This window comes from Aquarana catesbeiana, linkage group LG06 (assembly GCF_042186555.1).
Source record: "Aquarana catesbeiana isolate 2022-GZ linkage group LG06, ASM4218655v1, whole genome shotgun sequence".
In the NCBI taxonomy this organism is placed as follows: domain Eukaryota; kingdom Metazoa; phylum Chordata; class Amphibia; order Anura; family Ranidae; genus Aquarana; species Aquarana catesbeiana.
Window position 1 is genome coordinate 88,165,746 of NC_133329.1, and position 13,701 is coordinate 88,179,446.

At 41.5% G+C, this 13,701-nt stretch overlaps 1 protein-coding gene across 3 annotated transcripts in view; it reads right to left on the bottom strand.

Annotated features, from left to right (window-relative positions):
- CACNA1H (calcium voltage-gated channel subunit alpha1 H) overlaps positions 1 to 13,701 on the bottom strand; it is a 730,623-nt gene that overhangs the window by 328,266 nt on the left and 388,656 nt on the right. For all 3 annotated transcript variants that reach the window (XM_073636413.1, XM_073636414.1, XM_073636411.1), the window contains exon 4: positions 4,025 to 4,158. In XM_073636413.1, coding sequence (XP_073492514.1) covers positions 4,025 to 4,158 — 134 coding nt within the window. The remainder of the gene's footprint in view (positions 1 to 4,024; positions 4,159 to 13,701) is intronic.

The window sequence follows — 13,701 nt, forward strand, 5'->3', positions numbered from 1 at the left end:
GCCTCCAGTCCTTTGTTGACGCTGATGCCTCCCGGAATATGTGATGTGTTTATTCCAGGAGTCTTCAGGTGGAGGGGGGGGAGATGTCATTCTTGCGAAGGCGAGAATGACGTGGGGGGTATGGTGAAGTTTAAAAATTTTTTTTATAAAATTGGCTTTTTATAAAGAAATGTGAGGATGAAAAGTGTTTTGTGAAAGTAAGGGTCTGCTTTAAGAACAGTTTGTTGGTATATTTCAGCCTTTTTTGCAAATACCACAACTGCCAGCCTGCCATTCCTTAGCCTGTTAAAAACTGTATTCATTCCTGTTGCTATTTTTTTTTTGCAGCATTTTACATAACAGGACAGGACTGCCATAAACATCTCCTGCAATGTGATTTTTCTGCTGCTCAGAGAACATTTTTTTTTCTTTTGGCATGGACTGTCTTTCCTCTTATGGTAATCAAAATTTTCCCTCGGAGTTAACAAAAAATAAATAAAAAAAGCTCAAGATTTTACAGCGCTGTGACTAAGCAGCTGCAAGGTGATATCAAAATAAAGATGACTAATGCGGTCAGAACAAATTAGTGCTCTCTATTAGACCTTTTATTACTTGTAATGTATGTGAGCTTTGCAGCGCTCCATTGCCAGACATCAGACCTGGCAGTGTATGAAAGAATTTGCCGTGCCAAACAGAGTTGTACTTCTTCCTGCTGATGGAGACGGAGCAGAGAGGAAAAAAAAAAAAAGTTTTTATTACAGCTTGAAGTCTGTTTTCTAAACGTGTCCCTGTGTCAAGACCGGAGGATAAAGATACATTAAAAAAAAAAAAGCACTGAGATCTGTATTTCTGGTCCCTAAAGAGAACCAGTCGTGGAAATTTTTTTTTTTTTAAAGTTGAGCTATAGGCAGTTATAAAGACACAAAATAATGCATTTATTAACTCGTCCTTAAATGCATTTCCTTGATGCTGATGCACAGACTTGGGGAGGGAGAAGCAGCACAAAGAGCCAATCAGCTGAGCTTTCATGCAAGGAGCATGCTGATAGGAGGTGAGAACAGAGTAACAGAGAGATGAGACCATCCGTTTGCTGCTTCTCCTTTCACTGCTCAGTCACAGGATGTGGGAGGAAAAAGACCTGTAAGCCTTACTTATATGCAGCAAAGAAAAATCAGGTCTTCTTTGCTGCCAGACAGGGTTGTATTGGAGAGATGATGCCACTGGGAAGATTTCCCCTCAATTCCTGTCCCTCTGACACCAGGGCATGAAGTTCGGAGGAGCGGCTGTCACCAGGACATGAGGGCATAGACAGCATAGTTTCTAAATTTTCCTTAGGCCCAATTCACATGACAGAGTCCGCCTGCCAGAGGCAGCCGCTCATGCAGGCCCCCCTATCCATGGATCTGGCCTCCTATCTAAATGCAGGGCGCCAGACGAATGGATTTCAACTTCTTTTTTTTTTTAAGCACACGATTAGAGCCTGAGGCTCTAATTGTCTTCACAAAAGGGTGGGCTCGGGGCACAGAGCACTGCGCCAGAGCCAATCCACTTGTGTGACGATAGCGAATTAATATTTGCTATTGTCTTCCTGATTCTCCTCCCAGCCAATCAGGAAGCAGTAGCATGGTTAGTATGGTTCGTCTGGTTCGTCTCGTTCGTATGGTTTATCTGTGTCTGCTCTGCTATGCAGAGCGGACACAGACACAGCCTGCTGTCCTTTATGGGCGGTCCATTGTAAATGGACTGCCTGTGCCTTTACACCCAACCGTCATCCGATCCACTAGACGGATGGGAAACGGATTCCCCAGTTGTCTGTTTTTGGCGGACAGGATCAGATGTCGGCGAATGTTAACAGACATTAACACCGTCGCTTCATAGAGGGCAATGGATGATCCGATTAGGTCTGCCTAAAAAACTGATAGGCGGATCCACTCCTGTGAAAGGGGCCTTACTCTACTTAAATATATTTTGTTACTGTTTTGTGCCCCCATTAGAAAGGCTTCTTTTCGCATCTTGTTCTGGAACATCAAGCAGTGAATGTAGGGTGCCGTGGTGACACAGGGGCAGTGCCATGACATCCTACATTCACAGTCTTCAATTTAGTCAATTTATTCAATTAGTCAATTTGGTCAATTCAGTATGAACCAGAAGAATTTTAATCCATGTACGGGTAGAGTGGTTGTATAGAAGTCTACCAATCGACTTCTGTACAACTGCCCTGTTGGAAAATGTCTGCTTGATTAGCACTGCCGGCTGTAATCTCCCCACTGTCAGAATATAAGGGCACACATACTTTCAATCTGTTAATGGGGGAAATTTTCAACCCCCTGGTTGAGCAACAAAAAAAAAGAATCATCTATGGGCAGCCTTAGTCTTCCTGGTTGAGTGAGGCTGGTAACCCAGAAGACTGAGGACATCTTTTAGCATGGAATACAGTAGGTGCTGTGGGGGACAGCTCAGGACTGAAGGTGGGTATTGCATTCACACTTTGCCATGATGCTGCCCGCGATTCCAAATCATTTGGCAATCGCTGCAAAATGCACAATGCGCGTTTCTATGCCATTATTCTCCAGTGGTACCCCATATGCAATGCGATGCGATTTTGCCACAATTGTCACGGATCGTGAGGCAAACTGCGCTTTTAAAAATCTCACAAAGCTTGTCACCCAAAAAGGAGCAGGATCTTCTTTTTGGGTGACAAATGTGCATAGGAAAACACATTCAAGCAAACGGGTTGGCCCTATGCGACACACAGAAAAGGAGCAAGAGCAGGAGCTTTATTTCGGGTGGCAAACATGCATAGGGCAGCCCATTCAAGCGAATGGGCTGGCCCTATGCGACACACAGAATTGTGCTTTGAAAATCGTGTTATGGGAATGCTAAATTCCCGCTACGTGATATGAAAATGGGGCATTAAACATAGCGTTTGCTATGACGAAACGTGTCCGGTGGAGCCAGCAAGTAGCCGAAGGTAGGCTTTGCCCAGGCTTAGCAGAAGACCGGATGCTTATACCCTAATACACGCTATATTCCCTGTGTGGCTATTTTGTTATGTAAATGCATTTTAACCAATTTAATGAATTGGAAGACTAGTTTTACTACACCATGCAAGGTTTCTCTTTCTATATGTGTTCCCATTTTTGGAGCTGTTTATGGATGTGAGCATATGAATATTATAGGATACCTGATGGTGTTTGCACCATGAGTGCTCTATGACCATTCTTTAATTTGGGGTCATATATTTGGTAAGGTATAAATGTACACACAGTGGTGATTGCAGAGGTGCTTTCCTTTCCCTCTCTACTGGTGGAAGACTACTAGTTGAGGATTCTATTGCTCTATGTTTGGAGTGCCACTATATTCTGCCATCTTGCATTGTTATTTGCTGAACTTTTTCACTTTGATTTGTGAAAGAGATGGACACGCATCACCACTTTTATTATAATTTATTATCTTCACTATAAAAGTTGGTAAATGGGCACAGATGTTTGTGAATTATTTTTTTTTTATTGACGATAATTTATTATCATAGTTTTTTTTTTTATAGCGCTGCACTTTTTTTGTATAAAATGTTTTGTGTGCCTGGACAGTCCCTCTCCTTGGGCACACTCTAAAATAAAATCATGATGATGGCCACTTTTATTATCTCACAGGTCTGAGGCCTCTGGTCCTAAGGGCCCTTTTGAAATCTAATGCCATGCATACTTTCTTATGCAATTTGAGATTTGAGACTCATGTCTCAAGATGACAGAATTAATGACTCATAGGGATCACCAACACTTCATGGCTAAAAAAAAAAATAAAAAAGAAAAGAAACCAATACTAAAAATACCATATAATATATTTAGCAAAAAAGGCTTGTATAAGCCAACAGAATAAAGTCAGTTGAAGGTGGACCACCCTTTTAATGAACTTGTATCACACAAACCCCTCTAGGAAATGATCTGGTGAAGGAACATTCTGGTAATTGGACAAGGAACATAAAGAGGCAATCCTGAACACAAGTGGTGTGAGTCAGTCCCCGAGGACATCATTTACCACTCACCCAGCCATGACGATGAAAAAATCCAGCCTGTTCCAAGTATCTCCCAGGTAACACTTCTGCCCAAAGATGCCCAACGCGATCATCTTAATGACCATTTCCACAGCAAAGAAAGCGAAGATGAAGCCATCAAATGCCTGGAGCAGAGAGAGAAGAAACACCCTTATTGCAGCCAATTTTATTTATACTTTGAGCAATGGCTTTTCTGAAATAAATACACCCAGTGACCTTAAAAAGGCATCTATAATAATGGTTTGTATCATTGCAAATGCACAAATTGTTTTTCTGTTGTATATTGTAAGCCCTTTTTTAATGAAAAATAAATTTTTAAGGGCTTGGATAAATTTTATTGATTTTTTTAATCTTTTAAAGTTAAATCTAAAGCCTTTTTTTTGTAAATTGTGGATAGTATAGGGAAGGGTTAGAACCCGGTGCCCTCTCTGGGATGATTCACCCCCTCTATTTGTCCTGGTGAACACTGGCAAAATTTTAGGTCGCCACTGAAACAGGAGTAGAAGGAAAATCTTCCAACGGGGGTGCTGGTTCTGGTGACAACTGTCTAAGGCTCTGTTCACACCTAAGTGTTCCATAAATGTGGGAATAGATCATGCGTTTTTGTGCCTGTTGTGCTTGCAGTACCAATCATTGGTAATGGCACCTCAAACTTGGCAAGCAGATGTGCCACAAATGCACCAAAATGTACGGTTAAAAATGCACAGTTAATCATGCGAAGCTAAAGAAAAAAAAAAAAAAAGAAGTACAGCAGCTTCTTTGCTATGCTTGTTGCATGTAGGAAAGCCCATTGAAATGAATTGGTTGCCTTATGCTTGTAGCACGAAAACAAGCAAAAACAATTAACAAAAAACGCACCAAAATGCACACTCAAGAGATACTGGGTGTGAACATAGCCTTAGAGGGATTTATCCCTTTTTGAAAGATTTCCCTCACTTGCTTTTGTTTCAGCAGGACAGGAAGAAAAGAAAAGGGAAATCTCCCCAATGGGACTCCGATGGTAAAAAAAAAAAAAAAAAAAAAAAAAACTGACGAGTTTAACCATTACCTATACCATCCATGATAAAAAAAATTGGCTTTAGATACACTTTTAAATTGAAGTGTTTTTAAATGATTATTAAATGTAAATGTTTTTGTTTCATAAATCTTGTTTCACAAATAAACAGTTAATACATAATAAAGGATTCCTAGAGCACCATGGATTAGCTGAAGAAACAGCATTAGAGAAAGGTGTTAATTTACTAAAACTTGAAAATCTGTTACAGTTGTGCATGGTAGCCAATCAGCTTCTAACTTTAGCTTGTTCAATTAAGCTTTGACCCAAAAAAAACAACCTAGAAGCTGATTGGTTTCTATGCAGAGCTGCACCAGATTTTGCGATCTCCAGTTTTAGTAACTCAACCTCAAACTGTCTATGTTTAAGCTGGCATTCACTGAAATTACCAACTGAGCTATCCGATAAGGAGTAATTCACAGCTAAGCATTAAAGTGATTGTAAAGTCTTGTTTTTTTCCATAAAAACAACAAACATGAGGTGAGTCACAACTCCCTGTGTCCATTCAGACACAGAGCCACGGCCTGGCCCGGCCCGCCCCCCTCTCTCCTGATTGGCTGACTGACTTGATTGACAGCAGCGGGAGCCAATGGTGCCGCTGCTGTGTCTTAGCCAATCAGGAGGGAGAGTCTCATATGCTTTCGTCCCACACTCCAAAGACATGCTGGTAGGTTAATTGGCTCTTTTCCAAATTTGGCTCAGTATGTGTATGTATGAATGTGAGTTAGGGGAACTTAGATTGTAAGCTCCTTGAGGGCAGGGACTGATGTTAATGTATAATACAATGAATCCGGAAAGTATTCACAGCGCTTCACTTTTTCACATTTTGTTATGTTACAGCCATATTCCAAAATGGATTAAATTCATTTTTTTCCTCAAAATTCTACAAACAGTACCCCATAATGACAACATGAAAAATAAAAAAACAAAAAAAAAATCCCATGTACATAAGTATTCACAGCCTTTGCCATAACACTCAAAATTAAGCTCAGGTGCATCCTGTTTTCCTGTTTGAGATGTTTCTATGACTTGATTGGAGTCCACCTGTGGTAAATTCAGTTAATTGGACAAGATTTGGAAAGACACACACCTGTCTATACAAGTCCTTACAGTTAACAGTGCATGTCAGAGCACAAACCAAGCCATGAAGTCCAAGGAATTGTCTGTAGACCTCAGAGACAGGATTGTACGGAGGCACAGATCTGGGGAAGGGTACAGAAAATTTTCTGCAGCATTAAAGGTCCCAGTGAGCACAGTGGCCCCCTTCATCCGTAAATGGAAGAAGTTTGGAACCACTAGGACTCTTCCTAGAGCGGGCCTCCCGGCCAAACTGAGCGATTGGGGGAGAAGGGCCTTGGTCAGGGAGGTGGCCAAGAACCACCACAAATGGTCACTCTGACAGAGCTCCAGTGTTTCTCTGTGGAGAGAGGAGAACCTTTGAGAAGAACAACCATCTCTGCAGCACTCCACCAATCAGACCTGTATGGTAGAGTGGCCAGACAGAAGTCACTCCTCAGTTAAAGGCACATGACAGCACACCTTGAGTTTGCCAAAAGGCACCTGAAGGACTCTCAGACCATGAGGAACAAAATTCTCTGGTCTGATGAAGCAAAGATTGAACTCTTTGGCCTCAATGGCAAGCATCATGTCTGGAGGAAACCAGGCACTGCTCATCACCAAGCCAATATAGCCCTACAGTGAAGCATGGTGGTGACAGCATCATGCTGTGAGAATGTTTTTTTAGCGTCAGGAACTGGGAGACTAGTCAGGATTGAGGGAAAGATGAAAGCAGCAACGTACAGAGACATCCTTGATGAAAACCTGCTCCAGAGCGCTCTGGACCGCAGACTGGGGTGAAGGTTCATCTTCCAACAGGACATCGACCCTAAGCACACAGCCAAGATAACAAAGGAGTGGCCACAGGACAACTCTGTGAATGTCCTTGAGTGGCCCAGCCAGAGCCTAGACTTGAACCCGATTGAACATCTCTGGAAATGGCTGTGGACCGATGCTCCCCATCCAACCTGATGGAGCTTGAGAGGTCCTGCAAAGAAGAATGGGAGAAACTGCCCAAAAATAGGTGTGCCAAGCTTGTAGCATCATACTCAAAAAGACTTGAGGCTGTAATTGGCACCAAAGGTGCTTTAATAAAGTATTGAGCAAAGGCTATGAATATTTACAGTATGGACAAGGTATTTTTTTATTTTCAATAAATTTTCAAAGATTTCAAACAAACTTCTTTCACCTTGTCATTATGGGGTATTGTTTGTAGAATTTTGAATAAAATAATGAATTTAATCCATTTTGGAATGGATGCACTGTATATGTAAAGCACTGTGCAAATTCACAGCTCTATATGAGTACCTGTAATAAGTAAAAAATAAAAATTCAAACTAAGTGGTAGCGCTCATATACAGCGCAATAAAGTGCGTTCTAATAATACGCATTACTACAATCGCATAGATGTGAATCTAGTCTTACATTATACAGTAAGGTGTGTAGCACTGGTAAAATATCTGAAAAAATAATTGATCAAAGTGAATTGTTTTACTATATACTGAATGTTTGCCTTCTCAGATCTTTCATTGGTGCTCTACACTGGTGCTCCACACATTTTATCAACTTTTTAAAGTTTCCTTTACCAGCCCAAAACTTTTAGGAAGTACCGCTGATTCATACACTGCCATCCGCAATCCAAAGATCCCCGAAAAGGGAGGAGTCACTTTTCTGAAGCATTCACATTTTGTGAGTAAATTACTGCATGAGCTATTTAGATCTGTAAACAAGGCCTATAAGAAGACTGAGGAAAACAAACGTCTAAAGCTCCGTATGCTGGATAAAAATAAGAATGCAAATTGTTACTATGCAATTTTTCATATTTGCCTGACCAACAAAAAAAAATATCTTCTATATCTAATATGTAAATAAATAAATAATAAGTACATTAATAAACGATATAGAAAGCCACTACACATATGTACTACCAATACTTTTTTTCCAACCCCATTCCAGCACTTTTTTAACTGTACTTTCTGCAGCTTCTGAAAGTCTGGTTTGTACAAATGTGACACTGAATTACACAGGGGTGTATTTATGAAAAATCTGCAGCGCTATTTGTACTGTGAAACTGTATGTACAATAATTCTGTGCAACTGGGGCCAAAAACAAATTTTATTAGGCCATTTGTACTCCAGGCTGAATGTTATTCATATACACAGACTAGAGTGAATAAAGAAAATGTCACACTATGGCCACTTGATGGAGCTAATGATCATAGTAAATAAATACTTATTTCTGATGATCATGAGCTCCATCCAGTGGCCATATTGCAATATCTTCCATGATTTGCTCTCTTCTGTAGAAATGAATAACAATCGACCTGGAGAGAAAATAGCTTAGTAACATTAGTGTTGCCCCTGTTTGGTAAATAGCCATGCATATTTTTTTATAAATACACCCCATATTATAAAAATATTGAAACACACACAGATGACAAACCATACAGAAAAAAAGTCCTTAATATGGTGAAAAGGAAAAAAAAAAAAGGTACACAGTCATGGAAGCGCACCATAAAATTGAGTTTTGTCATGGAAAAGGATGCTATTTTTGGACATGACATTGGATTATCCTTTGTCTTTGGTTTAGATACAAATAATGATGAGCCTTGTTTTCTATAACTTGTTTTCTTTATACGGTTGGTGGGTTTAGTTGCTCCTTGATTATCATGACTCATTAGGAGCGTTCTAAATGGATGTGGGAGTCAGTAGTCATAATCGGCATGCCCTAATTTCTTGTAAATAAACCTGGTTTAGACTATAAAAAACACATACAACAACAAGGACTGGGACTTCACAACAGGGGCTACAAATTTAAAGGAAACCTGTCACTAGAGCAAACTTGTCAAGCTAGCCTTTACAGGAGAGACTAGGCACTACCTGGAAGGGCTATATGGACCTCAGAGGCCTCATAGGCCAGTGCCTAGGATGGCTGGATTCAGTGGGGCAGCATCAAATCACAGCTTATTGCAAGCTGTGATCATTTTTCCTTATTTTATTTATGGTCACCTATGGACATTTGTGGCTGCATTCCGAGAACTATAGGGGAACGGGGAGTACAGGAGATGTGAAAAGGAGTCAGAAGGCAGCCTTTCTCAACCTTTTCAACACAGAGGAACCCTTGAAATTACTTTCTGGTCTCAGGGAACCCCTGCTAAAAATTACTTTATCTACAACTTATGATAAATTAAAGTGATGGTCATTGGGAAGAATTACCTCCTTGTAGATAGCAAAAAAGATCATTGGTGTTAGTGGGAACTTATCTGAGAGGCAAAAACTGCTAATTGCTCAAGGAACCCCTAGTAACCTCTGGAGGAACCCTACAGTTTATGAACACATCTCTTGTTTGATGGTCTCTACAGCTAAAATGTAGCTGTGAATATAAAGCAGACCCCATGCTGCCAACAAAGCATTTTAGCATTTATTTTTATTACAATTATTATATAAAATAAGGGGCAGAGTTGTAAAAAAAAAAAAAAAAAAAGATATCATCAAGTGTGTCTAGGGCAGCATGGAGTCTAAATACAACCTCTCACTAAGTTGAGCTGAGGCCCCTCTTTGCATGGGCATGATCCTCAGCTTTGACTTTTGTAAAGTCAAAATATACATACCATGGGTACCTGGGTTAAAGGTGGAAGTGTTTCATAAAGCAAACCCACAAAATGTGTGAAGTTTAGTATCCATTGTAAGCTTTATTTTAATATGGTTCATTAGCGACAGGTGTGCATTTTAAATCTTCCCTTCAGTCTTGCACAATTGTACAGGCTTATCTCCTCTAATGAAATTGCTTACACTGATTTCACTGCACACTGTGAGCTTCTTCTGTGCATTAGAAGCAGATGGAGACCATCGCATTTCCTGGCTGCCTAGTCATGTCTGTGAATGTCAGAGTTTTACCATGCCTCATGGGACGTGTAGTTCCACAATTACTGGGGGGCTGTAGTTTGGTGATCCCTGGCCCTTTCCTCCCCACTGGATTTCAGTTCTTCCAATCATGGAGGCTCAGCATCACAAGTGGGTGTTACCTTGGGTTCCTCTGTGCCTTCAGCCTATGGTTTCTGCTTGTAGGCAGGGCCTACAGTGTTGCATTGCAAGGATTAATTATTGGTTACTCTGGGGTTAACTGTGGACTGCATCAGCAGTGTGTCAGCCTGAGGTTGGGTCAGTTCCTGTTAGAACAGTGGTCATTAACCCTGTCCTCAGGCCCCACTAACAGGCCAGGTTTGCAAGATAACTGAAATACATCAAAGGTGATATCATTTGCTGCTTAATGATTGCACTATTCTAGTCTGCATCTGCCCAAGGTAATACTGTACATAAAACCTGGCCTGTTAGTGGGCCCTGAGGACAAGGTTGATGACCACTGCATTAGAGGGTATTAACTGTAGGTGAGAAGAACTTGTTCCCTGGGGCTCTTTCTATGGTGTTGGTGCAGCGCAGTGTACCCATCCTTTTTGCGTGCGGGTTACCCATGGTTCCCATTGGCTTCTATTAGATCACACATTTTCTGAAATCGCAATAGAAGTTCTGCATGCTTTGGTGCAATTTCAGAAAATGCACCAAAAACACACAATCTAATAACAGTCTATGATAAATCTGCATGAAAACCATGGGTACACTGTGCTGCCAAACCGTAACTGTAAGAGGGGCCTAAGAAAGAAGCTTTGCTAACAGTCCTTGACTAGGTCTCAACTGCTGCATTATTGACCTGTATGGTACCTGTCATCTATGTGTCAAGAATTAAATAAAGTAAACAAGTTCCATTATTCAGCAAAGTCTGGTCTGCTCACTATATAAGGAAATCAAGTGTGTGCTTTTACAGTGAATGATGATGGGGAATGAAGGGTAGAACCATGGTGATAATAAGGATCAAATAAATTGGAACATCCACAGTTACAAAAAAAGTATGTGAACCCCTTGGGATTAACTGGTTTTCTGCAGTAATTTGCCGTAAAATGTGATTTGATCCTCAAGTCACAACAATAGACAAACACAATGTGCTTGAGTGGAAAATGCACCTTTTGGAGTGGCCCAATCAGAGCCCAGAACTTAACCCCATAGAGATGTTGGGAAATTACCTCAAGAGAGACGTTCACACCAGATATCCTACAAATGTGTCTAAAACTGATGCAGTTTTGTAAAGAAGAATGGTCAAATGTCTTCCTAAACACTGTGCAGGCCTGAAAGCACTTGCTTGAAGTCACTGCTGCCAAATGAGGTTCGACCAGCTATTAACCGCATGGGTTCACTTACTTTTTCCTCCAACACTGTGAATGGTAAATGGGTATGCTCAAAAAAGACATGAGAAATTATACTTTTTCTGCTTTATCAGCTTAAGCACATTGTGTTTGTCTATTGTTGTGACTTAGATGAGGATCTGTTCATATTTTAAAGGTAAATTGCTGCAGGAAACCAGTTGATTCCAATAGGTTCACATACTTTTACTCACCACTGTACATAAAGAAGGTGGTGCAGCCAATTCGGGAGAGGGAGCAGTGGTGGCTGGTGATGGAAGCCCTGAGGAGTGAATTGATGAACATTTGATCCACCCTTTCCAGTGGCTGGGACCCTACCTTATGGCCCACTGCGGAACAGAGCTTTCCAAGGGTGGGGCCTGGACCAAGAATGTGCAAGAGCCTCACAAAGTGTTCAGTGGCCTCCCTCCATACCCTCAAGCAGTATACTGTATAGTGTAAGAAGTGGTGGAGGATATTTGGTCGTCCTCGTAATGTCTCCGTGGTCAATGTCGGGACAGATGTCCCTGGCAGGTGAACAGACCTGTTCCTTCTGGTGTGAGGCCTGGAATGGTGGTCTGAACAGTGGCTACAAGGGTGCATTACCATAAAATGTTGTTGGATGGCATGCAGGTCTCCAAACTGCCAACACGATATTTATTGGCGGTGGGAGTGTAGGCATCGTGCACACGCCAGTAAAGAATGACCTGTCAGAACAGTAAGTGTACCGACCTGCAGATGGCTGGACCTATAATAGTTAAACTTGGCATCATCTGTCAAAAGCTAAGATGTCACTATTGGATGAAGTAGCCTACTAATGTGTTTCAGCCACCCCTACGTTATATAGGAAGGGTGAACTGTCTCCATTTAAAGCCAATGGGCTCAGTAACAAGGGTAATATTTTATGTGCCCCGAGCCATAGCAGTGAATGACGCGGTGGTCATGTGTTTGGATAAGCAGCGAGACGCAAGCGAGGTAAAACAGATACACCATCTTATCTCCCATAAACACATTAGTAAACATATACGTACATCCACTGCGCATACAGATTCCATCATATCAATTTTAATGGTAGAGAATGCCCTGCGGAATAGCTGTATGAGGAGGTCCGTGCTTACCTTAGGCATTATTTCTTGTTTATAGCAAATTATAGGCAATCAATACATCACAGCTTGTTACAATAAATTCCCTTTATTTCATGCCCCGGGTGTTCCAGAGAAATAAGTGGACCTTGAACACAAGCAGTCATGAGGAATAAAATGCGTCTTAAATGTCTAGATGAATTTATTAGAATGGCCATAAGGTTATCCAGAGAATACTCAGGAAGTGAGGCGTGCAGAGGACAATTGCTTCCCCCTAAGGAGGGAGGGGCTGGGAGTAAGCTGAGACCTACACAGTCATTAAAGTAGAACTGTAGGGAAAAGGTGTATTTTTTTTTCATTTGAGATAATAATAAAGGGTTATAACCCTTTTCTTTGCAACTGTGTCCCATAGAGGGTGGGGGGGGGGGGGTTGGGGGATTTTCCTTCACTTCCTGTCCCATAGCCAAAACAGGAAGTGAGAGAAAATCCCTCAAAAGAGATAAAAAAAATATCTGGTTGTCATGACAAGTGTCCCCATTGGAAGTTCTTCCCTCTCTTCCTGTTCTTGTGACAACCCAAGTTGTAATTAAGTAAAATGGGGGCTCGGGGGGGCTGCAGCATTAAAGGAGGTTTTTCACCTCAATGCATAGATTGCATTGAGGTGAAAAACCTTGAAGGTTTACAACCCCTTTCATCCCTTTCCAGTCTATCCAAAACGTAAAAACAAAAGTTTTGCCTTGGACCAGATCAACTCTGGTTTGTCAGCGCCATCACAGCGAACTGATCTGGTTCGTCCCAGAAATGCAGCACGGAGAAGAGCAGGGATTTCAAATCCCCCGACTGCTGGACCATCTTCAGGGGTGCTGACAGCTAGGCAACCTCCGGAGGTAAGTACAGCAGCGACCAGGGGGTTGGGAGGATGTACAGTATTAGGCCCCTTTCACACAAGCAGTCCGATCAGGTCCATCTGTCCGTTTTTCAGGTGGACTCGATCAGATCCTCCATTCTCATCTATGGGCAGTCTGATGTAAATGGACAGCCAGTCCATTTACATCCGACCATCCATAGAGCAGAGCATGTACGGAGCTGGAATAAAATGTAAGCGAAGGACATTCATAACAGGGTGGAAGGAACTACCAGGCTATAACAGGTTAAAATTATGAGGTTGGATATAATAGTCTATGGGGGCTCTTACCTGATTGGATGAGCTACGGGGTGATGGGGAGGAGCTGGATAGATAGTA